The sequence below is a fragment of the Psittacula echo genome, assembly GCF_963264785.1.
Source record: "Psittacula echo genome assembly, chromosome: 3".
Classification (NCBI taxonomy): Eukaryota; Metazoa; Chordata; class Aves; order Psittaciformes; family Psittacidae; genus Psittacula; species Psittacula echo.
This window is the reverse complement of record NC_137736.1, coordinates 96,519,916-96,543,615: the sequence shown is the minus strand read 5'-3', so window position 1 is coordinate 96,543,615 and position 23,700 is coordinate 96,519,916. Positions and strand designations below refer to the sequence as shown.

The window sequence follows — 23,700 nt, the reverse complement described above, 5'->3', positions numbered from 1 at the left end:
AGCAATGTCTTACAGACTAGATGTACTCCTTTGCCCACAACATACGGCTTTAAATGATAAGATGCAAAGAAGGCTGTTACAGTCCATGTTTATTTTCTGCTCTGGCCTCATGGGCAGTTTCCAAACTAAAACAGAGACTGTGTGAGCAAGCAATCTGATGCTGCACTGGGATTAGAGAGATCAGGGCTTAGTAGAAGATAGGCAGGGGGCTTTTGGGTTATTTCTGCTGTCTGTCTCCAGGAAGTGAGCGTACTGGACTCTTCCACAGTTTTTCTGTGTGTTCATAGACTAGGCTAGACCAATCATGGCTCCAAGGTGAGACAGTTCTGAAAGAGGTGCAAAGGACTAGGCACCAGTCCATCCCTTTGCAACACACTGCCATTGCATGCCAGAGTCTCTGCAGAATGATCTGTATACAAATGAGGATCATCCCAGCTGCAGAGCGTGTTAGGAGGGATGGTGGGAGGGAAAAGCTACTGATGTTGTCATCATTGGGCAGCCCTAGGAGATATGTCCTGCTGGATGTGGCACCTCTTGGAAGTGTGCTTCTGGTGATGGGTTCTCGTATGGCGGCCCAAGGAGCAGCATGAACACCAAGCAGCCTGTGGCTCTCCATGTGGCATTTTATTTTGTTACTTTCCCAGCATGTGTAGAGTGTGCTGTAAGACCTACACAATCTGGACAGTCAGGACACCTGGCCACAGTGATGTGGACTTTGTGCAGCTTGAGCAGCTGATGACCAAAAATGATAGGATCTGTGTGTGCAGAGCTGGATTTCCCTAGCTCTGCTGCATAAAGCTTGAGCAGCATTACTAGTTCTTTTTTTCTTGGGTTAGGAACTGCCAAACATCTTTATTTTACTGGTGATATTAAGCAGGTTGCTGGTTTTCCCCAGCCCTGCAGACCCCATAGATAACAGTAACAGTGGTTAGATGTGTTCACTGAAGGGATCTGTGTTTTAGCTTAAGAGGATCATGTATTTGTCCTCTATTCATCAGGTAGAATTAGGAAAGTCAAAGTAAAAGGTTTTCTGGTTGACCAGAATTGAAATGCAGAATCAGAGTTGTGCAGGACCATTGCCTTAGGATTTATCTGAGGGTTAATTTTGAGTTTCACTTTCATCTTTCTTTGTACACTCCTGCAAAATAGAAACCAGCAAACCCTCTAGAGTTATTCCCCTCTGTCACAGGGAAATTTGAAATGCTGGGGTAAAAAATTGTCAGAAATATGGCTTTCAGCCAGACCTCACCATGCTTATCATAGAATCATAGAATCGTTTAGGTTGGAAGACCTTTAAGATCAAGTCCAAACATTAATCTAGCACTGCCAAGTCCACTACTAAACACATCTTAGGATGAAGCAGTCTATTCCAAGATAGTACAAACTGCTGTTGACTGTTCTATTAGCTTTGCTGTCACCCCATGACTCCAGTCTGCCTGGGTGCTGTGGTTAAGATGATCCATCTGAGCTTCAGCTAGAGAGCAACTCAGAATCCAGTGCATGTGTTTGCATGTGTTACAGCTGAGAGTCCAGGCAGGGGTGGGTCTTAAAAGGAATTGAAACTAACTTGTGAGAAGTCAAAAGTTTTGAGTCTTTCTCTAGCCTTAGCAGTGATACTCCTTTCTGACAAGACAAGGTGCTCCTGAAGCAATGTCTGGAATTCAAGGATGGCGGGACAGCAGCAGGTACAGGATGGCTGCTGCCTCCGGTACCCCGGGATCCTCTCAGGATTACCTCTGGGATGGCAACAACAAAAGAGAGGAAGCTGAAAACCCCCAGAAGCCAACAACATCTAAAGAGGGGCAAAGTGGCCAAGCGTCACGCTACCAATGACAGCAGTAGTAAGTAACAAGAAGCCTGACTAAGATAATGTTTCATGTACCTGGTGCCTGTTCTCCACTTGAAGTGTGCACCTTCAAAGGTGGAAATACTTTATAGAGATCCTGTAAATAGGACTGAGCATGGAAGCAGAATGTCTTCATCCTTCTGCAGCCACCTGCTTCCTACATGGGACCTGAGTTGTTCTGACAGGCTTCCTGATAGCATGGCTTACACCTCGTGTGATAGCAGTGGCCAATTCTGTAGATCTGGATACGTGGTGTCTGCTTCTTGGCGTCCTTTTTCAAAGTGAAATTTCAAACGTGACTCTAGCTACCTGTTTTCTGTCTCCTAATACGTCATCCTGCAAACTCTAATAATACTTCCTTTGGCTTAACAGATAAAGGATAAAGGCTATGTTCCAGCACTGATCCGAATGCAATCCAGGGCACAGAACAGCTTCAAACAACTTATGCTGAGAAGAGTAGAACCAAAGCTTCAGCCCTCAATTTCATTTTAGGCTTTATTGGCATCTATGCTCAGCCCATCTCTGATTTTCTAGTGACAGTTCTTAGATGGCTTGTATAAGCTCTAGCTTGCACATGTAATACAGAATAGAAACTGAAAGTAGCATATGTGTGTGTGTATTTTGTGTGTGTGTGCTTACTACAAATATGTTTAGCTGAACAAATATAATTCTTTACAGTCTTTTTCCCCAAATGTGCTTTTTTCTGAGCTATTAGTAACAGTGCATGTAACACTGCATGCTATTATATGTGCTGACTTTGCTTAGTTTTCTCTCCTCCCCCCTCCCCCTTTGAAAGTGCAGCTGATAGAAACTGAAGACTGTTTCGGTTTCCTTTCTTTAGGATGAAGAATGTGAAGCTACACTGTGAAAGAGGTGGCAGGCTGCAGATTGCAAGCGGCAATCAGCAGCTTTCCATTATAACCCACAAATGCTTGCCTACTAGGCAGTAATGATACAGGAACTATTAAAAGCTGGGTAGCTTTGAAATCTCTTAGCGCTTTAATGACTGACTTTCAGGGGAGCAAAGAGCCATTCCTGAGTTAGTCTGTGTTTATTTCCTGCCACTTCCAAACATGAAAGACCATCCTTCTTGCCTGCCCTAACACTGGTATATATCCACAGTAGAGTGCAGGCAGCCCTAAGTTTGCTTGTGTATTTGTGCTATGTATATTTCTTTGTTGTGTTTTGAAGGGGCACGGAGGCCACAGGGTGGATAGTGAGAGTTTTCCCATTGGTATAACTGTCTTTGGCCAGATTTGGTCTGGGATACAAACCCCCTGGTACAGGTTACATAAATGCTTAACCAATTGGTTAGCCTGAGATCCCTGTAGAAGTGAAGGTTGGAGCAAATATATTCACACAGATTCTGACCAGATGATCACAGAATCATAGAATGGTTAGGGTTGGAAAGGACCTTAAGAGCATCTAGTTCCAACCGCTATGATGGAATCCTCCTTAAAGCTAAATAAGCTTTGGGGGAAGAATAATTTAAAACCCTGTTCCCTTTTTCATCTTTGTATGATGCTTACAGAAAGCTGTTGTGCATCCACTGCAGGGACTGCTGAATGTTTTTCTGCTATGTGATATAAGAGATTCTGTGTTTTCATAAAGTTATAACGAAGAATTAATTCTTAATTCTTAAACATAGAGCATACAAATTAAAGTCAGCATTACTATGTAGCTGGTGAGGAGAGCTGAGGGAAAGGCAGATTCAAACAGAAACTGTGTAGTATGAGTGGGAAACATACTCAAAAAGCGAACAAGACTGGGGTTTACTTCCTTCTCTCGAGGAGGGGGATGCTAGCAGTCAGTCTGGATGGGATGAAACTGCTTAAACTATGATTTCCTTTAACTAACCTGGATTGAAATGGTAGATAGTGTCTGAAATGCTGAAGGAGGCAAGGGCTGCTCTTTATTCTTAAAAAGTAAAATTGCTATTTCATTCATTGTTATCTTCAGCTCTCTCAAGTTATGTTTCAAGCAAGATTTTGGTTTAAAATGTAATTTTAACAGTGATAAAGCTGTCTCAGCCTTTTAGCCAACACATACCTTTTGAACATGATCTTTAAAACTAAAATGCTAAGACACCCTCAAAGTAGTCCAGGTTTTCAGACTCTGGGATAACCAGGGGTTGAACAGAGCAGTTGGAGCGCTGAAGTCATAAGGTATCAGTAGAAACAAAAATACACAGACTAGCATTAACTTAGAAGACTTTTTGGAATATGCATAGCAAAGGGAGCATGAGGGACCCAAGCTGGATACCTCTGTGCCTATGAGTGCCTCTATTCCAGCTTGTCTGCTGCTTCCTGTTTTTTGAAAACAGGCAAGAGGTGGTTTTGCTGTGAGCAAAGCAGAAGTTGGAGTCTCTTTTGAAGTCTCTTTGTGAATTGTTTCCATGCAAACCCTCAGTCTGAAGCTGTGCTTCAGAGCAATTGGGAGTGGGAAAACACCTTTGCAGCATGTCAGTGATATCTGGTGACCTTCCATGTGGACTGGACACATGAAATACATATGGGATGTGGCATGTTGTGGTCTTATCCACTAGTCAATATTCAAACTTGACTATTAAAAAGTACACGGTGAACAACTGATATTAGAAGGTAATTTTTCTTTTGCATTGGAAAAGCCCTTATATGATATGTCAAGGGTGAGAAGTGATAATAAGATGGTCCTAATTAGGTTAAGAAAAATACTTTTTCAAACGTAAAACTTTGCACATCCCCTTATAGTTATATATAGTATATGATTTCAAGCCATGGAGCAAAACTCACGAGGATAACAAGTGCTTGAAACTACATATAATAATAAGCTTGAATGTAAGTTACTTCACTTTGTCTGCTAAGTGCCATGAAATTAACTTCTAGAAAGTGAATTCACAAATTGCCCCTGTTCATGTCTATTCAGAAACAAAAGCCTGTATGAAGAAAAAGTGGAGGAAATTGGGGAAATTAGAGGCTGAGCTATAGCTACTGCCTGAAAAAGGAAATGCTGCTCTCATTCAGCATTCTGCCCTTAGCACCTTTAAAGCTGGCAAGAATAATATTGGTTCTGGTAAAATCCATTAAAAAAATCAAATTTAGATAATAAAATCTGAAGATACATTGTCACACAGCTGGTAACAATCCCTCATCATTTTGTATGAAACGATAACAGAGAATGCTTGACTCGTAAAATTGTATTCTTTGACTGCTGAAGCCAAATCCATCAGGGTTTTTCTTTCCTTCCTTTTCCATTCTTCGTCCTAAATTAAAAAGAAAGATATCCATAGTATTGTCAGACTTCTCTATCTTTTTCCGACAGAGTATATTTAGCAGTTCTTCTGAAAAATTTATTTTGTTTCACAGTCTGAAATTTCTTTTTAAAAGCATCAAATTAGTCTATGAAATGGCAGGCAGATGCTTAGCAAAATGCTTCTTTTACTCACTGCCCTGTCAGTGGTGGGAGTGCTAGAAGGGTAATTTGAATTATGGACAATCTGTTTACAGCTGAGTTCTGCTGCACGGGAGAAATGTCCCAACTCTCTATCTTTCAGGCTGATGTACTAATCTTTACAGCCCAGAGATGCCTGGCTTCAGAGTGGTCAGTAGCCAGCCTTGTCTGCAGCCAAGTGTCTGGTGGCAGGTCTGCATAAAAGGATAACTGCAGTAAGATTTCTGTTAATTTGGATTCTGGTGGCTGCTGTGTTCCTTATAGAGGTGGGGAGTAAGACCTTCTAATTCCTGTATTAGAAGGTTTTCTCAGAAGAGCATAGCTTGATGAGGAGCTGTGGTGAGATGATGGCTAAGGAACGTATGGGAGGATACTGTGTTTGGGCAGGGGAAATGAACAGACAACAAATACTGTGAGGTAGAGGTGGATGAAATATATTGTTGAAAAGAAAGTAGGGGAAGCAGAGGTGAACATGCCACTAGTGTATGTCTTAATCTCAATGAGGTACTGCATCTGACCTGCTCAGCTCTCCAGGCAAGCTGGCAAGCCTGACTCACAACACATGGATACCTCTGCAGGAGGTAGCTCTGCTCAGCACTGGTATTGCCAAGCCCATTGCCGAGCCTACCCGCATATGGATGCTTTGTGCTCCTCACGGCTAGTGACTACCATGTGCTCCAGCTGGCTTTGACACAGTCACTGCATCCCTGGCACTGTGCTGTGCTGAGGTAGCTGAGCTGCTTTGGGACCTGGGGACAGCATAAACACAGCTGTATTTGATTTCATCAGACTTTGTTGGGTCTGATATTAGCCTATCATACTGGCACAGCAAACTCACACTGGTGCTCAAGAGTGCATGCTGACTAATGGCATGTTAGCATTTACAGAGAAGAGAGAAAGCTTCTCTGTGAGCCAAGTTTAGGCTGAGAGATACCCCTTGGCTCACTGGTTTGGTCCATCACTGTGACAATTTTCTTAGAGCTTTAGAAGGTGATTGAGATCATCCAAAATGGGATGCTGGCTGAATCACCTGATGTTCTTTCTACTGTGCTGTCACATGTCGAGCCCTGACCAAGCTGCTGAATCTGAGCCCCATCTTAACTCCTGGAAATTCAGTTTTGAGATTTACTCTTTGAACCAAATTGTAACTTCAGGAATTTCTCTACAAGCTTGTGGATAACAGGACTGAGATGTGATTGCCAGCAGCAGAACCGCAGTTCTGTTGCTTTCCTGCTTGTTTCTGATTCCTACCTTCTCCTGGGCCTCTCTCTGCTGCTGTTTTCCTCCTGCTTTTTCCCCACGTAAGTTCGCTTCTGCAGGATTTAACTCACTATGGCAAAAACATTGTCTGTTTTAATGAAAGCTTTAGCTAACCAGAGGGACCAGATAGAGAAGTGAGTTACCCTGTCTTAATAAGCTTCCAGGCATCAGATGAAATGTGGTAATTAAGTTCACACTTAGCCTGTGGCAAAAAGAGGACAAAATCCATGAATGTAGACTTTTGATGATAAACATTTTCTGCTAATGCAGTTTATTTTCTGCCTCTCATGTAAAGAGTACACATGCAGCTAGGATGAATCAGACAGTGTATAGTGTTTAGGCCCAGTAATTCACTTTTGTCTCTGAGCTGCAAACTGGTAAGATGCCGCTTCTGATAAAGATGAAAAGGGAGAGATTCAAGCCTGCATGCAAGGTTTGTATACCCTCCTGGAGCTCTGCTCATGGCAGTGCCATGGCATAGAGCATATTGAACTGTGGCTGTCAGTTATTGTTAGCATCTGGCCTGGTGGGCATTGCAAAATAGGAATACCTACAGGACAGTTGTCTACTCACTGAGATTTGGCATCTTGCAGCCCTCTGACTTGGCAGCTTCCGTGGTGCTTAGCAGCATATGGCTGTTTCATCAGGCATGGGAGCATTGGTGAAAACAGTACTTTGTGGTGTCATGTATGCTCTTAAAACAATTCCTGATAATTGAATGCAATGTTTAGCTTGGTGCATCTTTGAATGAGATTTAACAATTGTGTTTGGCACTTCGGTCCCTTTTCTCTTTTAAATTCAGTTTTAACATATTATTTAATGCAGTATTTCACCTATAATTTCCCTTCCGTCCTTTCTCCAAACTGAACCTACCCAGATCTTCTTCCCAAGCTTTAATCATCTGTGTTGCTCTCCAACTGCACTCAGATTCGGTCTCTTACATAGAGCCCGTTGCCCAGCAGAGCAAAATATTTAGCTTTTAGCTTTGCGGCATTCACGTACCGGTGTGCTGCAGCATAAAACACAGTAGAACTGGAAATATTTTACAATAGCCATTACTTTTGTAACTCTTAAAATTACTTCACATGTCATTTGGAAAGCTCTCCAGTGGTGGGTGACTGTAGTAGGCTTGAGGAAAAGCTCAAGGACACAGCTCTACAGAAAATATTATTGGTGAATGGTACTTCTCATGTTTTTTCAATGTTAGAAATAAGCTATTTTATACAAATCTGAAAGAAAGTAGAACAAAGGTTTCTGTGGTCTGTACCCTGAAAACATTGGAAAGGTGCTCTTGAGTTGTGCCAGTTAGATGAATAGACTTATACACAGGATGCAGAATTTAAGATGGCAGACATGATGTTTAGGACATGGAACTGTTGGAACAAGTCCAGAGGAGGGCCACAAGGATGATCAGGGGTCTGGAGCACCTCCCATATGAAGAGAGGCTGAGAAAGTTGGGGCTGTTCAGCCTGGAGAAGAGAAGGCTGCGTGGAGACCTCATAGCAGCCTTCCAGTATCTGTAGGGGGCCTATAAGGATGCTGGGAAGGGACTCTTCATCAGGGACTGTAGTGACAGGACAAGGGGTAACGGGTTCAAACTTAAACAGCGGATGTTTAGATTGGATCTAAGGAAGAAATTCTTTACTGTGAGGGTGGTGAGGCACTGGAATGGGTTGCCCAGGGAGGTTGTGAGTGCTCCATCCTTGGCGGTGTTCAAGGCCAGGTTGGATGAGGCCTTGGGTGGCATGGTTTAGTGTGAGGTGTCCCTGCCCATGGCAGGGGGGTTGGAACTAGATGATCTCAAGGTCCTTTCCAACCCTAACTATTCTATGATTCCATGATTCTATGTTCTCTGTGTTGCTGATCACTCAGACTGTAAACTCTCTTTGGCAATTTTCTGTGACTGTATTGCATGTTTCTCCAGACCAAAACGTTTCTCTATATATATCTATTTTTATATATATATATTGTTATCTAGGTACTTATCTTCCCACTATTGTGGTTTTTGACATCTGTCTGAAAAATCATATGAGGCTGCATTTTGGTTTTATTTTAATACAGATACATTCTCTTATTGGGTTATAACTTTCTTACTCTCATTAATATCTGTTCAGTCTCTCTAATTAGTCAATACATTCCCATGTTCTGTGGACAAAGCAAACAAAGTCTTATCAAGCTTAATATGATCTGTAAAGGTAGAAGACAATTTGCTTCTCCTTTTTGAAGAGTTATAAAGTGGGTAAGATGTTCTCCCCCCCTCCTCCAGTGACTTCTGTATTTTTATTTATAAAACAACCCTACTTCAAAGATAGTCTGAAGTCATATAACAATAAGAATCACTGTTAAGGAACCTGTAAAGTTAAATTCTTTATCATCTGAAACACTTCATATGTTGGTATAAAGTATAAAAAGTCTGTACACCACTGATAGCTTCAAATTTTCACATTTCCTTAATTGCCACCCAGGTAAGTAGGATAATATGCTCCACACTTACGGCTACTGTGACAACTCAGAAACTGACTGGAATATTAAATTGACAGGCTGTAGCGGGTTTTATGGGCTTTACTGGATCAGAGGTTTTGTCTGAACAAAGAAATAACATGCAATATCCTGCAAATTGGCTAAAAACACCAAGTGAAAGCTGGTGGTGGGGTTTTTGCATTAACCTGCTTTCCTTCAAAATAATCTCAAGAAAACAAGGGACACTAAGTATGGATTTTAATTTTAGCATTAAAACTGGTAGGGCAGGTGAAATCTCTAAAGTAACAGCCCGTCTGTCTCCCATCCTGCTGTAGGCTTGTAGACTTTCACCCACTCCACAAGAAGTTTACTGTGTGAGTGCTCTTCCTTTCCCCTGATCCCAGTACCCACACCTTACATATCTATCTCTCTGGAGACAAAGGTGAACAGTATAAAATTAGATAACCTTACTAATGCTTTTTCTTCTATTTTATGTACTCTTAACTTGGAGTAAAACAAAACATGTAGTATAAGCACTAGGTAAAAGACAACCGAAAGATGGTATCCTGTTCTTCCTTACCCTCTTCCACTGGTGACTTGACATCCTAATTTTATTTTAACTTTGTCTTTATTTCAATAACATGGAAACCAAACTGGCCTTTAATTAAACATTCTTTTAATCACAATGACTTTAAACCTCTCTTTGGAAGACAGAGCAGAGCTTTCCCTGGTGATAAGCGTATCTTCACCTCTAAGCCTTTCATAAACTGATTGACCTTTGCTATATTGCGTGTGCTGTCCTTCTGAGCTCAGAGATAATGACCATGGTCATATGTTGGAAGAGTGGCCCCCACTTGGCCTCCCAGACTCCTAGCCTTCCAGCCGAAAAGCAGAAGCAGATAAAGGAAATGATTCATGGCATAAGGGCTAGAACTGATACTGTGATTTCTCATGCATTTGCAGACATTTTCTTTTGAAAACGATTCCTAATGTTTAAAAAAGCAACCAACCAAACACTGCTGGAAGTCATCAAAGTGCATCTGATGATGTAAAAACTTTTCTGTCCTCTAGTGCTGTGAAGCAGTGTGATATCTGAGATACACTGATGGCTTTTTTGGAGGGTGAAAATAGATAGACTTCCAACCCAGCCATTTTTTTTCACTGACAAAGAGAGGGGGCTGTAAGATCCTTATTTTTTATGCATGAACTTGAGAGAAATATGATCTTAATATCTGAAACAGCCAAGAAAAACTAAAAAAAATCATGTCACTGGCAACTGCACAGCAGCTTGTCAAGGCTGTTTGGGATAAGGTTTGGGATAAGTTTGGGATAAGGTAAATGCTACTACTCAGTCAAATAAAGAAAACTCTGAAGAAACATCACTGATGGGGAATGTTATGCCATAAGCAAGAGAGTTGTCAAAACTTCTTTTAAATAACTGTTGCATTTGTGAAGCGAATGCCAGAGGGGTGTTGCTGCTCTCTTAGCTCCTGCCTTTGAGGTCCTGGGATTTGGTGGAGAGGTGCAGAGCAGTCTCATGGGCACCAGGCTATGCTGGCAGGAAGGGAAAGGATCATACTAAATGGCACGATTGAAGTCCACAGCTCTATCTTTACTAGTTTAATCTCATAAATTAATCCACAGCCTCCTGGAATAAGTCTTCAAAGAGAAAGAGGTAATTGGATATAAATACTTTCCTTCCCAAACCCTGAATTACAGTGAAACAGCAGCAGGCAGCTTTTTGCACTTTAATCTCTTTGCATGATTTTTATTCCCTTTTCAGCCTTAGTCTCAGGCCTCACTTTCTCATTACTTTTCCACAGCCAACAGTGGTCTCTCTACTTTCTATTTTGTCCTCTAGCCAGCCTCTGTGGCCCTTTCTTCTTTTAAGAGGCTCAGCCTTCACCCCTCATTATTCTTTGTTGTCTGCTCTTCTCCTTGGGCCTTCTTCATAATGAAGTCAGATGAAATACTTGTGACCGTGCGTTCAGATAAAACCTTGCTGAATGCTGCAGAGAGACTGAGCTTACTCTGATACATGGAGCCAACTGCTCTTAGTGCTTTTCTGGTAAACCTGCACCCCTGTGGCTCAGCCTCTGCTGAGCGGGAGCAGTATAAATTCCTACCTACACAATACACTCTCCGATAAACCCCTGTGTTTTCTCCAAGTGAAACTGACATGTTTTCATCACTCTTTTGATCACCTGGAGTCTCTAATACACTCTGAACCCTGTCCTGCCTCTTTGCTGTCACGTTAGATTGATAGCTCCTTGAGACAGCAACTGCATTTTGAATTGAGTCTAGCAAACAGGGCCTTTGTCCTGATTCAGTGAGTCACACCTTAGGTATGACAGCAAGATAAATACACCCAAGGAATTCCTCCTGCCTGACAAACACAAGGCTAACAAAGAAGCTAAGGCTCAGGAAGAGAGCAAGTCACCTGGGTCCATCACAAACAGTGTGATTTTGCATGTTCCTTGGACTATTTTGGGGCAGACTGCCTAAACCCACAAGGCGGTGCCTGTGAGGTGCCCTTCACAGATGGGGTGGGACTGGAGCACCAGTGCTCTTCCCAGTAGACTGTTCTTTGTGCTTGAGCAAGCTGTGGAAGTAGTTGTCTACTGCATGGAACATTCTGATTCAAGAAAGTAATTTGATTTGAAATGCGTGAGGTTTGAGGTCAGCAATCTGGCATGAGGCTTGAATAGGAAAAGTGAAGGCTATGCTAAAGTGTTATCCTTGGTATTTGCAGCCAACTCCAACAATAACAAGTATTCCTAGAGTATTTACAAAAAATTCCTGAAGAGCTGAATCAAATTAAATGCCAGGTTTGGTACATAGTTGGTACAACAGCAGAAAGCTGATGAAGGAGCCACCATCTAGTCCTGGTTTTCTGCAGACAGGAAACTGTTTTCTTTCTTTTTAGTGTCGGCCCTTATGTCTTGATAACTCCAAACGAAACCAGAAGAAGCCAGTTGCAGCAAAGTAAGTTGTGTTGTCTAGTATGGTAATGCCTTTCTTCTGTTTAAATAAATGTATGGGTTTGTGCGCTTTATTGCCTTTGCAACTTTCATCTTCATTTTCACAATGTTTTTCTATGTGCAGTGGTAGCAGTGATGTCAGTGCTATGAGCATTCTTCATCATAATGTAGGGTTTTCCTAGGATTAACTTCTCATCTGGCTAAACTTCATGAAGAATAAGCCTTGTTCGGGAAAAGGTTTTTGGTAATTTCAGTGCCGGAGCTGCTCAAGTTGGATTATACAAGACTCATCTGGAATTAGCTCTGTCCCACTTCTACAGGATTGAGGTCAGATGGCAGAACACAACTTTGAACACTCTCTGGGTTAAGGGGAGGAAGAAGGAAAAGTAAGTAAGAAATGTTGAGACTAAAGCAACTAGAACCACTGTTAGTTCTTGAATCTCCATGTAAGGATTTTAGGTGGCTGTTTTGATGAAGCTTGTAAAGATCATTTTAGATGGAAAACATCTGTCGATATAAGTTCAGTTTTGCTTGGCTTTAAGTCTTGCATTTGAAAGTAGCCAAGCAGGATAACTTCTACCAGAAAGATTTGGTGAAGTTACAAGAGCTAGTTGTAAAAGAAATTTGTATGCAGAGGTGACCAGGCACTGCAGTGCTACATTCCTGGCTGTTTATTTGTGCAAGTTATGAAAGTCTGAAGGAATGTCACTCACATTTTGAGCCCTCAAGAAAGCAGTGCAATTAAATCATTTTTTCTCAAACATAATGAGTTCAGCTCAAATGCTTCACCATCAGATTGGTGTAGGGTTGGGTTTCCTTTGGCTGCAAGAAAGGAAACGGATTTTTCCTGAATCAAACTATAATCTTCTGGAAGGAGAAGTAAAAACATGATCTTAGAGCTGGCTCTGACATTAATAGCAAAGATGCTTCTGTTCTAATAAAGATCTGTTTTCACTCTGTGCCACCAGTGTTCAAGTTTGAAGCATGTCAGGTATTTCTGCCTTAGATACTGGCAGAAATACGCCCTCAACGAATCCAGTCTCTACACAAGTGCTTGTTTTAAAGGTGAAATAACAAGCTGGTTTCTCTCTTGAGCCTCTTTAGGGACTTGCCCAGGAACTAGCTTTGTCTTGTTAGAGGAGAGCTGGTGTTATCAGCTGATAGCCATAGACTGCCACTAGAAAATATGATTCATATTAGTTTTAGTAAGAGTGAAATGAGTGCCTAGAGGAATTATGTACTTCTGTAAAACACAGCTTCTCTTTCCATAGGCTTTGTCAGCCTTGCTATTGAAAGGAATTATTGGGTTTTTTCCCTTTGTCAGTCAATTTGAAAGCGCGGTTTAACCAACCAGCCATCCTTGAGCATACGGCTGGTGCCTCTGGCTGTATTGATTAGACTTCACCTGACTATATCGGGAACTTGCCACCCACCACACATGGGTGGGATGTTGAAGTGTCTTACTCTGAAGCTGAATTATGCATTCCTCCTGTTGTTATGTACGGAGCATGTGGATGGGAGGGAAGATCACTTTTTTTTTATTTCCCTGCTGTGGAGCGTTACGCTGCAAGCATTTCCCTCCATGCTGCAATAACATCTTAAACGTAACAACTTCTGCTTTATCTAGAAGAGTAAATACCGTGGCATTTACCTACATGTTCCTAGGGGTTAAAAAGCAGTCTATTATCTGTCCCTTTGCTCTTTTCTTGTTTTGCTTTTGGGGTTAAGTCCTAGGGTTTTTTCGCCATACATTCTAAAGTTAGACAAAATGTTTGTTTTGTTAGTTGATCATTGCCATGACTATGTAACCTCCTGGGGGATGTCTGTACCCCTTGAAAACAAGTTTGTCTGTTCTTGGATGGTCTTCAGGGTTACATAAAATTAGCAACACTGCCTCCTCTTTAGTGTTGCCTCTAGCCTTCATATATTTGTTTCTTTTCGTACCTGCTCAGTTGCTAAGAAAGAGCTGGATGACCTGCAGCAGTGGAAGGAAGAGCACAGGCAAAGGCCTATTAACTTGGTTCCACAGAGACTGGGTAAGACATGCAAATCAGCTATTATGAGTTACAAAAATTTATTTTCCTGGTCATGAGACATTTTTCACTTTTTCTCACATGCTACTTATTAAAGAGATTCAGTGTCCATCAGGGCTAACATGAGCCTACTGTGTGTACTCTGTGTTTTTTGATGATCATGGCAACAAAGATGTTTCTGAAACAAAATGACATAGATTGTCACCCAAGAAACCTGTCAAGATCAGTGTGGAAAATCTATAGTAATATTTGGGAAAACCAGGTGGATTATCCCTCCTGCTGGTGACATTGTCTGTTGTTGGTGTCTCTGTTGGCGTGCGCACTTGGCATTAGTGTGCAGATGGACAGCATGTGTCAGAGACCCTCCAGTTACCTACAAGAAAACTCCTCTGTGTTAGGGGCCAGTACATGTGCTTTCCCGACTGCTGGCTCTTGAAAAGGCCAAAGTGATCCCTTCAGCTTCAGCCATTTGCAGGCTAAATGCGTGAGCCTCTGTATTACCAGTTTTATAAAAATAACAACAGACACAGGTAAATGGAAAACAGGATAAAAAGCTGCAGGAACTTAAGTCACTCTGAACTGATGTGTTTGATAAGGTAGCCAATTTTTTTTCTAGACAGGAGATCTCTTCAATTGTAAGCACTGTAAATAATTTAATTTAGTGCTATTTGGGTCTTAGCTAAAAAAGAAAAGATGAAAGGTTAAAAAACTAATGGACCTACCTCCAATCTTGTATGGAAAGATGGATGACACTAAGCTGGGAGGAGTGGCTGACACACCAGAAGGCTGTGCTGCCATCCAGCGAGACCTGGATAGGCTGGAGAGTTGGGCAGGGAGTAACTTGATGAAATATAACAAGGGAAAGTGTAGAGTCCTGCATCTGGGCAGGAACAACCCCAGGTTCCAATATAGGTTGGGGAACGACCTGTTAGAGAGCAGTGTAGGGGAGAGGGACCTGGGGGTTCTAGTGGACGGCAGGATGACCATGAGCCAACACTGTGCCCTTGTGGCCAAGAAGGCCAATGGCATCCTGGGGTGTATTAGAAGGGGGGTGGTCAGTAGGTCGAGAGAGGTCCTCCTTCCCCTCTACTCTGCCCTGGTGAGACCACATCTGGAATATTGTGTCCAGTTCTGGGCCCCTCAGTTCAAGAAGGACAGGGACCTGCTGGAGAGAGTCCAGCGCAGGGCAACTAAGATGATTCAGGGAGTGGAGCATCTCCCTTATGAGGAAAGGCTGAGGGAGCTGGGTCTCTTTAGTTTGGAGAAGAGGAGACTGCGGGGGGACCTTATTAGTGTATATAAATATATAAAGGGGGAGTGTCACAAGGATGGAGCCAGGCTCTTCTCAGTGGCAAACAATGATAGGACAAGGGGTAATGGGTATAAACTGGAACACAAGAGGTTCCACTTAAACTTGAGAAGAAACTTCTTCTCAGTGAGGGTGACAGAACACTGGAACAGGCTGCCCAGGGAGGTTGTGGAGTCTCCTTCTCTGGAGACATTCAAAACCCGCCTGGACACATTCCTGTGTAACCTTATCTAGGTGTTCCTGCTCTGGCAGGGGGATTGGACTAGATGATCTTTTGAGGTCCCTTCCAATCTCAAACATACTGTGATACTGTGATACGGTGAAATTAAGACTACAGATGGTGCTGAAGCAAGAGGAAAGCTGTTAGAAGTGCTTTTGAAGTACCAGTCTTCAGACCTATCTTGTTTTACTATCTTTTTTTAATGTTTTTGGCATAAAAGGTAGGAAAGAGCTGATGAAACTTGCTAGCCAGACAAAATTTGAAAGCATCATCCATATAGAACATGATGAGGATACTGTACAGCAAAAATGGGATGACCTTCAGGAACTGCACTAATAGAAATGGGGCAAAATTAATTCTGATGAAGTGGGGGATTAAAATGATTCCTCTATTAATTTTGTAGATCTGGAACTGCTCTTCCTTTGCTTTGCTGTCATAGAAGAATTTGGGGTAAACAGTGCAGGTTATCATCTGCCTTGACCTGGGAACTAAGTTCTTTCTTTGCCATGCTGCACAATGTAAGTTTGCCCTGGTGCACTGTGTATAGAAATTTGTACCAGGTGGGAGATGGAGGAATTCCGACTGACTCCAATGCAGATTTGTGTTTGTGGTCAAAATGATACTGGTCCCACATGTTTGTTTTGCCCAGCAGCCTGAGTCCCACTTGTTTGCAGTGGTGAGACTAACCTTGAAATTTGGTGTAATGCCCTGTATTACCAACCAGCCATGTGCGGTCATGTAGCCAGATATACTCTTTGTGAATTCAAACTGCTGCCTCTTGCCTGTGAGCAGTTCCTAGTAGACATGCTTCTGTCCCAAGAGGAGCACAAAGAGAAATCTAAAACCAGAAGTTTTTTGTGTGTTGTCTATGCAGAATGTGTGCAGGCTGGCTGTGTGACTGGAGATGTGGTGGCAAACTTGCAGTGACTGGGTGTGGGAAGTCTTCTGGTCCCACCGCATTTCTTTGGAAAGAAGCAAAGAGGGGGAAAGAAAGCTGAAAGAACTCAAGGAGTTTATATGAGCTCTTCAGTCAGTGTCTAGTTGCCACTTAGAAAGATCCCTGGAGACTGAGACACATGCACTATGTTCAGTCCTCTGAAAAGAGGTAAGGTGCAAAGATTATTAGATCTTATCATTCCCACAGGAACAAATTTGGAACAGAAGAGAGCTCAAGGAATGAGAAAAAAAATACAAGTGACATCTCTAATTTCACAAATGTAGGTACTTATTAAGGTAAAAGAGTGTCGTATATTATTTCCTCAGAGTGATTTTAAGAGACTACACATCTAGTCTAAGTCACCAGAGAATTCTTAAAGCTGAAGTTTCTAGCGCTCATGTGTTCCATAGGGAAATAGATATTCTGGATTTCAACTCTCTAATATTTGACTGGCAAATTTTTAGGTACCATGGAGGGCTGAGAGCAATGAAAGATGCATGTTCCACTGTTCTCTATGACCAATAAGTGGAGCAAAAAATCATGCTTGATAAATGTCATAGCCTCTTTTTTTGATCATACTGTATAAAACCAGTCACAACATACTCTGACTTCAGTGGAACGATTGACACGTTGCATGCAAGCCAAACTGAATGAATTAAACCTGGCTGAAAGGCTATACGCAGTGGCTAATAGTGATGAGAAAATTGTTGAGAGCTTATGTCCAGCAGAACATGCAGAAAAATGCAGTGAACACAAGGGTTCTAAATGTTCCCAATAAAAGGCTAGAAAGAAAGATTACACATCCAAGAAGATTTAAAGCTTGGTTAGAAGCGATCCTATTTTCTAGACTTGGGGAAGAGACACTCTACAATGCAAGCTGTATGCTTATTGCTACTGTAAGCTTGTTGCTTGTATACTGTATGGCCACTGAGTTATTTGTGTGCATGGAAAAGTTGCCACACTTAGGGAATTGATCTCTTATCCACTGAACCTCACAAAAGCACCTAAAAATTAGTTACCTTTCATTACTAATTGGAGAAAGCTATTTAATGAAAATTGATCCCTCCTGAAAGCTCTAGTATAGTATAGTTGTCTTACATTTCATAGAACCATAGAGTGGTTTTAGTTAGAAAGGAGCTTAAAGATCTAACCCCTCTGCCACGGGACACCTTCCACTAGACTAAGTTGCTCAAGGCCCTGTCCAGCCTGACCTTGAACACTGACTGCCAGGGATGAGGCATCAACAGCTTCTCTGGACAACCCCTTCCAGTGTCTCACCACCCTCACAGTAAAGAATTTCTTGCCAAAATCTAATCTAAATCTACCCTCGTTCAGCTTAAAGCCATTCCCCCTTGTCCTGTCACTACATGCCCTTGTAAAAAATCCCTCTCCAGACTTTTTGCAGACCCTCTTTAGCCACTGGAAACTGCTCCAGGGTCTCCCAGAGCTTTCTCTTCTCCAGGCTGAACAAGTCCAACCCCCTCAGGCTGTCTTCATAGGATGGGTGCTCCAGCCCTCTGAGTGAGCATCTTCACGCCCTCCTCTGGATTTGCTCCAACAGATCCATGTTCTTATGTTGAGGGCCCCAGAGCGGAATGCAGCACTGCAGGTGTGGTCTCACCAGAGCAGAGTAGAGGGAGAGAATCACCTCCCTCCACCTACTCACACTCCATTTGATGCAGCCCAGGATGTTAGGCACCTCACCAGGCACCAATATTCAGTTTTCCTAAAGCAAGAAAATACTTTGGAAAAAAGTAGACAAAATAATAGAATCAAACCCACTCTTTCCATCCCTTAAGACTTATTATCAATTTTTCTGTGTGGTTGGTTTTTCATTTGGGTTTATTTGTGGTGAGGTTTTTATTGCTGTTTTTATTGTTTAAATGAAGGCTGAATTATGGACAAAGGTTTAGATGTTTTCAAAAGAGAGCTTATGCCTTTGGAAAGGGCACCTTCTGCTACCTGGATATGAAATAAGAGGTCTGTGGGAAAAAGCTTTGATTTCCATTTCAGAAAGGTGATTCTTCCTAAAGCTCCAAGATATTACTTAGAAGATGTTCAAATGATAGCATCCTATTAGCTGGCAGACTCCAAGCTCCTAAGCTTGATAAGAAAGAAACTTTTTGGTAATAAAATTTCTGAATCTATATATGTATGTGTGACAAACTGAGCAAAGGTGGCAAGAGCTAGATCTGAAAATAAGACTCACCTGCAAAGCATAACTGATTTTCTGAAAATGGGATAGCTCCTCAGTAAACTGATCATCTACTGTAGGACTTATTTGCTGGTAGAATGGATGATACAGTGGATGCTCTGTAAATAACAAGCTGGTGCTTTTGATGGATGGATAAAATGATCAAAAAGGTCTCCTATCTGTTCTCTTTAATGTCAGGCAGCTACTGTAATTATGAAGAATTTCCTGTATATGCATACATCCAATCTGTTATATTGCACTGTTCTGCAATGGCTGGTATTTGAACTTAAAATGCTCATGCAAAATGCAATTTATCCTTTTTTTTTTTTTTTTTTTTTTTTCCCCTTTAAGGTGGAAAGGAATCAGAAGCTCAAGTAAGGCAAAACCAGCAAATGATGCTCATGCAATCCAAATACCAACAAAAGGTCAGGAAGAATAAATTTGTTTATTATAAGAACTCAAAACCCCTTGCTTTTCATGAAGTGTTTCATATGGCTATAAAATGAACTCACAGCTGCTTGACAAAGGAAAGCCATGAAACCTGAAGGAAGCAGCGGAAAACTAGAAACAAATGTTCTGCACCAAAGAAAATGAGAAATGTGGCTATAAATATGTAGCAAGCAGTATCACAGATCATATGTAAAGTGATAACCCGTACGGTTGTAAAGCTACTTATATGCCTCCCTGTATCATCTGGCTCGCTGCCTACACTTCAACTAATTGATCAATATACCACCCAATCCAGTGCTTATATAGAGATGTTGTTCCTATTATAAAAGGTTTAAATGCTATTAAGTTATCAAACAACTGTGTGATTCCTTGCATGAATACCCATTTATTAGTCCTAGATTTCTCAGCCATCTTAAAGCTGATGTCGGAGTAGCTGGTGCACGGCCTGCTTTATTCAGTATCTCATCATAAGAAAAAAACCTGGAAACTCCTCAAGCACACTTTAGATTTGAAAGATGTGCATTACAGGAGTGAAGTCAAGTCACTTTATGTGTTCTTTGTATGCATATGTATGTAAAATTATTTTCTATGTTTATGTCAATACAGCAGAAGAGAAAAGAACATATAAAAGCAAAAAAGGAAGCTGAAGAAACTGAAATCCTGAAAAAGAAAGCATTGCAGAGAGAAAAGGTAAGTATGGTTCCTGCAGAGTTTGAGCTATAAAACAAAGGACATGTCTTGATACTTGATTTAGCTGAACTATGTGGAACAGAAATTAAATGGTAGCCCTGGATTGCATCAAGGAGTTAGGAAATCCAGTTCTCCTTTGCCTCTGACTAAAGAATGCCTGACTTGGTGTTCTTTGAGGCTTGAGCATTCCTCTGGCTCTTCAGAAACTCCAGCATCTCAATTGCACCCATCCTGAAGAGTTAGCAGAAAGGGAGTACACTAGGGTCAGAGGAACACAGGTCACACACTGTTGTGTATACAGATTATATAGTTCACTTTGGCATGAGCTTTCTCTGTTAAATCAGATTGTGGCAGATCGCACAAAAACCGTATAGAAATCCATAGCTGCCTGCTGTACACATGGGAAGAATACAAGAAAATACAGCCTGTCCTGGTGGAAAAGGAATCCAAATCATGAAGAGGTCAGTGTAGTCTATCTGCATTGTGTTGAGCTCACCCTGAAATTCAAATGCCCCTTCAGCCTCTCTGGGGCTTGCGCACCCAGGTGTATTGCTAATATGTAAGGTCACTTTTCCTTCTAATATTCACCATACATTGACACCAATGGTAGCTCACTTTCAAATACTATGTTTCATTTTGTGTTTCTTTGGGTTTTTTTCCTAGTTATTCTCACAGAGGATCTTATACTATGTGTTGCATAAACCTTTGCAAAAGTTAACTCATGTCTCCTTGGTGGCAACCAAGTAACAATCTCTTGAGATTGTAATGTGGAACTTAAATAAAAAAAGAAAAGAGGAGGAGCATGATACTGATGTGCGCAGTAATTATGACAGAAAGGGAGATTTCAGGTTGGCGGTTTTTGTCTTCACAACAGTAAGAATGATCTTCTGTGCAGATGCTAAATGCTGAGAGTTAATTTAAAAAATCATCACTCCTGGATGGCTTACAATGGCACCCACAAAAAAAAAATAGCATTAATTGCCTCTAGGTAAGGGTTAGTCTATTCCCAATCTTTCAGTGGTTGGCATTGCTCTTTGAGCAATAAATATTTGCCCATACCCAATAGCTCACAGGGGCAATAAATGCTGTTATGTGAAAATGTCATTAACAGTTACCAGCTCATGTATAGCTCCAGAATCAGTCATGATAGCAATTGTAGAAAGGGGATTAATTATATTTTATTTACCTATTAAATATATTGTTTCCCCGTGGGCTTTTGACACGAAAGATGTTGCAAGACTGCTATAATTTAAAGTTACACCTAAAAAATATATTGATATATCAGTTTTCTTTTCATGCTCTTTAATTTCTTTCCCTTCACTCCCACAGAATATAAAATCTTTATAGATGTTGTAGATAGTAAAACTGTAACTATCAGTTTCTTATAAAGGAGAATGCTACATCGTGGCAAAACATCTCTGCCAAACAGACGGTTTAATTTGAATAAGCAAACATATACCCACAAAGCAAACAAACAAAACAGAGGAGCATGAAAGGGAGCTCTTAATTTGAATTCCTTTATTTGATCTGTCTTCCACAATAGTGATTGAGCTGACAACGATTTCTGTTTGGAAGATATTTTATATATAAAAAATTTAGCTCTGTGTGTAAGGAAAGCATGCTGAAAAGCCTCTTTTTTGTGTCAATTTGACTGCCTCACCCTGCCTGCAGATGAAAGGCTCCCGAGAGCTGAGTATGACAGGAGAGGGATCCTAAAGAACTGATACTGTACAAGCAATGTTAGGCCCTGGTTAGTGCAGGAGAACTTTATTTTTGAACTGGTAGATCTGTAGACAATTGCATCTGCAGGAACTCAGTGGAGAGCATGCCTTTCTACAAATGCACAAGCTTTCTTTTCTTGCTGGTCAGTCCTTTTGCTCAAGGCTATTATTCATGGTCTAGCGTGAGGTGTCCCTGCCTGTGGTAGGGGGTTGGAACTAGATGATCTTGAGGTCCTTTCCAACCCTAACCATTCTATGATCCTATGATTCTATGATTCAATAAAACCCAAATTGTGAGAGAGTCTGAAAGGAGATAATGGCTAGCCAGCTTTATCAGCAGGGCCTCTGAAACTTTCATAGCTGGAAAGCTGCTTTGCCAACAAATGTGAATGGTGAAGCCCTACGGACTAATGTGCAATGACTACAATGGGTGCTGGTACCCAGCTCAGTTTTTCCTTGATTGTAAAGACGATGTACTGTAAGACCGTGCTGCGGGATCTGTTTACGTTAACCAGCTTTAATGCTGGTTTTCCAGAGAAAAGCAGTATTCACACTCCCATTACCTTTGTGGCCAAGGGAAAACTGGGTGCCTGCCAAAGCAGTACCCAAATGCGGAAGGTCTGCCTTACCATCTGTGCGTGTAGACTTGCTTGTCTCTGTCATGTTTTCATTAACCATGAGGTTTGGTCCTGGACTATCAACGCTCTTGGCATCTTACCTTGTCTTTCTCCAGTTCCCATAGAGTAGGGTGGATCCTTCCCCCTCATTCTGTGAGGTCCCCTCATGGGACCAGTTTGTGTGAATTGGTACTCAAGTGTCTGTGTGGAGCAGTGAACAGGATTTGGGATTCCCTGCGCTCCATGTCAGGAAGCTTGTCCTGGGACTGCTATGATTTGTTCATGGGATAACTCTGGGATGCATGAGCTTGGATATTCTTCTAAGCTAGTAATCTTTCAGTGCTCACTGAAATAATTTTGGGAAGACTTTGTAAAACTAGCAGAGAAATCCCTTCTTCTGTTTGTCCCTAACAGTGAGATGTGTGTCTTTTCTGGAGAAAGTGCGAGAGTACATGGGAAGTAACACTGTTACGATGTAGCCATTAGTAGCAGGCATCTGCTGTTAGATGTCTTCTGTGTAGCCCTTCACATCACAGATTTTGATCAGACCCAATCACACTTTCTTGGTGTCTTTAGACTGGATATTAGGAAAAATTTTTCACCAGAAGGGTGCTCAGGCATTGGAACAGGCTGCCGAAGGAAGTGGTGGAGTCACCATTCCTGGAAGTGTTCAAAAACTGTGTAGATGAGGCCCCCAGTGACATGGTTTAGTGGTGGACTTGGCAGTCCTGGGGGTAACGGTTGGACTTGATGGTCTTAAAGCTCTTTTCCAACATAGTTGATTCTATGATTCTATGATTTTGGGTTAAAGGATTGTCAAAGTTCCCAAGAAAATAAACAAGCAGGTGATATTTGGCTTCTTGGATTTTTAAGCTTTCTGCATTTGTGCTGTACAGAAAATAGCATAACTTAGTGCACTGGATATTTGTTTCCTGCCATTCAATCTCTGTTCCTACTACCCTACTTTTAGTCTTTCTTTGTACAGTCTAAATCTTGATGAAATATTTAAAAATTCAAAAGATGTGAAAAGGCTTACTGCAGTTCTACTGTGTGCAAATTTCTTTTGCTCTTACATTACGTAGTAACAGTCCTGCCATCTTTAGATGGAAACTCTCCTATTTAGAATAAACTGTAATATCATTTTATTCTTTATCAGATCATGTGCTCCTTAATTTGACTGTGTTAATCAGCATGAAAGGCCTTTTTCGGGAATTTGTGAAAACCAGGCACTTTACAGACCTTCTGCTAATGCTTTTCAACATGTTTACCTTCACAGCTGTTCTGCTCTTGGCTTTGTTTTTGAAGACTGTGCCAAACGTGAAGTACTTTGGCAACATCTATTGATAGATTATCATTAGTTAGAGAATGTCCCAGTTCCATTGTCTGTCCTAAGCAGGGGTCCCAGAGTAAACCTCCAGAGGAGAAAACAATCACGCCAGCCACAAGTAAATAATTTCAGTATGCTAGAGTTTTCTTCAGGCACCATTCTGAATAGCTGTATGGTATTTCATTTTTATCTACTGTGAGATGGAGGTGATATTGAAGAACTGTTC

The 23,700-nt window shown here is 41.5% G+C and overlaps 1 protein-coding gene across 1 annotated transcript in view; it reads left to right on the top strand.

Moving 5' to 3' along the window:
* Positions 1 to 1,650: 1,650 nt before the first annotated feature.
* EPSTI1 (epithelial stromal interaction 1) overlaps positions 1,651 to 23,700 on the top strand; it is a gene marked incomplete at both ends in the record, with an annotated part of 42,241 nt that continues 20,191 nt past the window's right edge. The window contains 6 exon segments of the mRNA XM_080613827.1: positions 1,651 to 1,829; positions 1,831 to 1,845; positions 11,922 to 11,980; positions 13,929 to 14,012; positions 19,021 to 19,094; positions 19,726 to 19,809. Coding sequence (XP_080469953.1) covers positions 1,651 to 1,829; positions 1,831 to 1,845; positions 11,922 to 11,980; positions 13,929 to 14,012; positions 19,021 to 19,094; positions 19,726 to 19,809 — 495 coding nt within the window.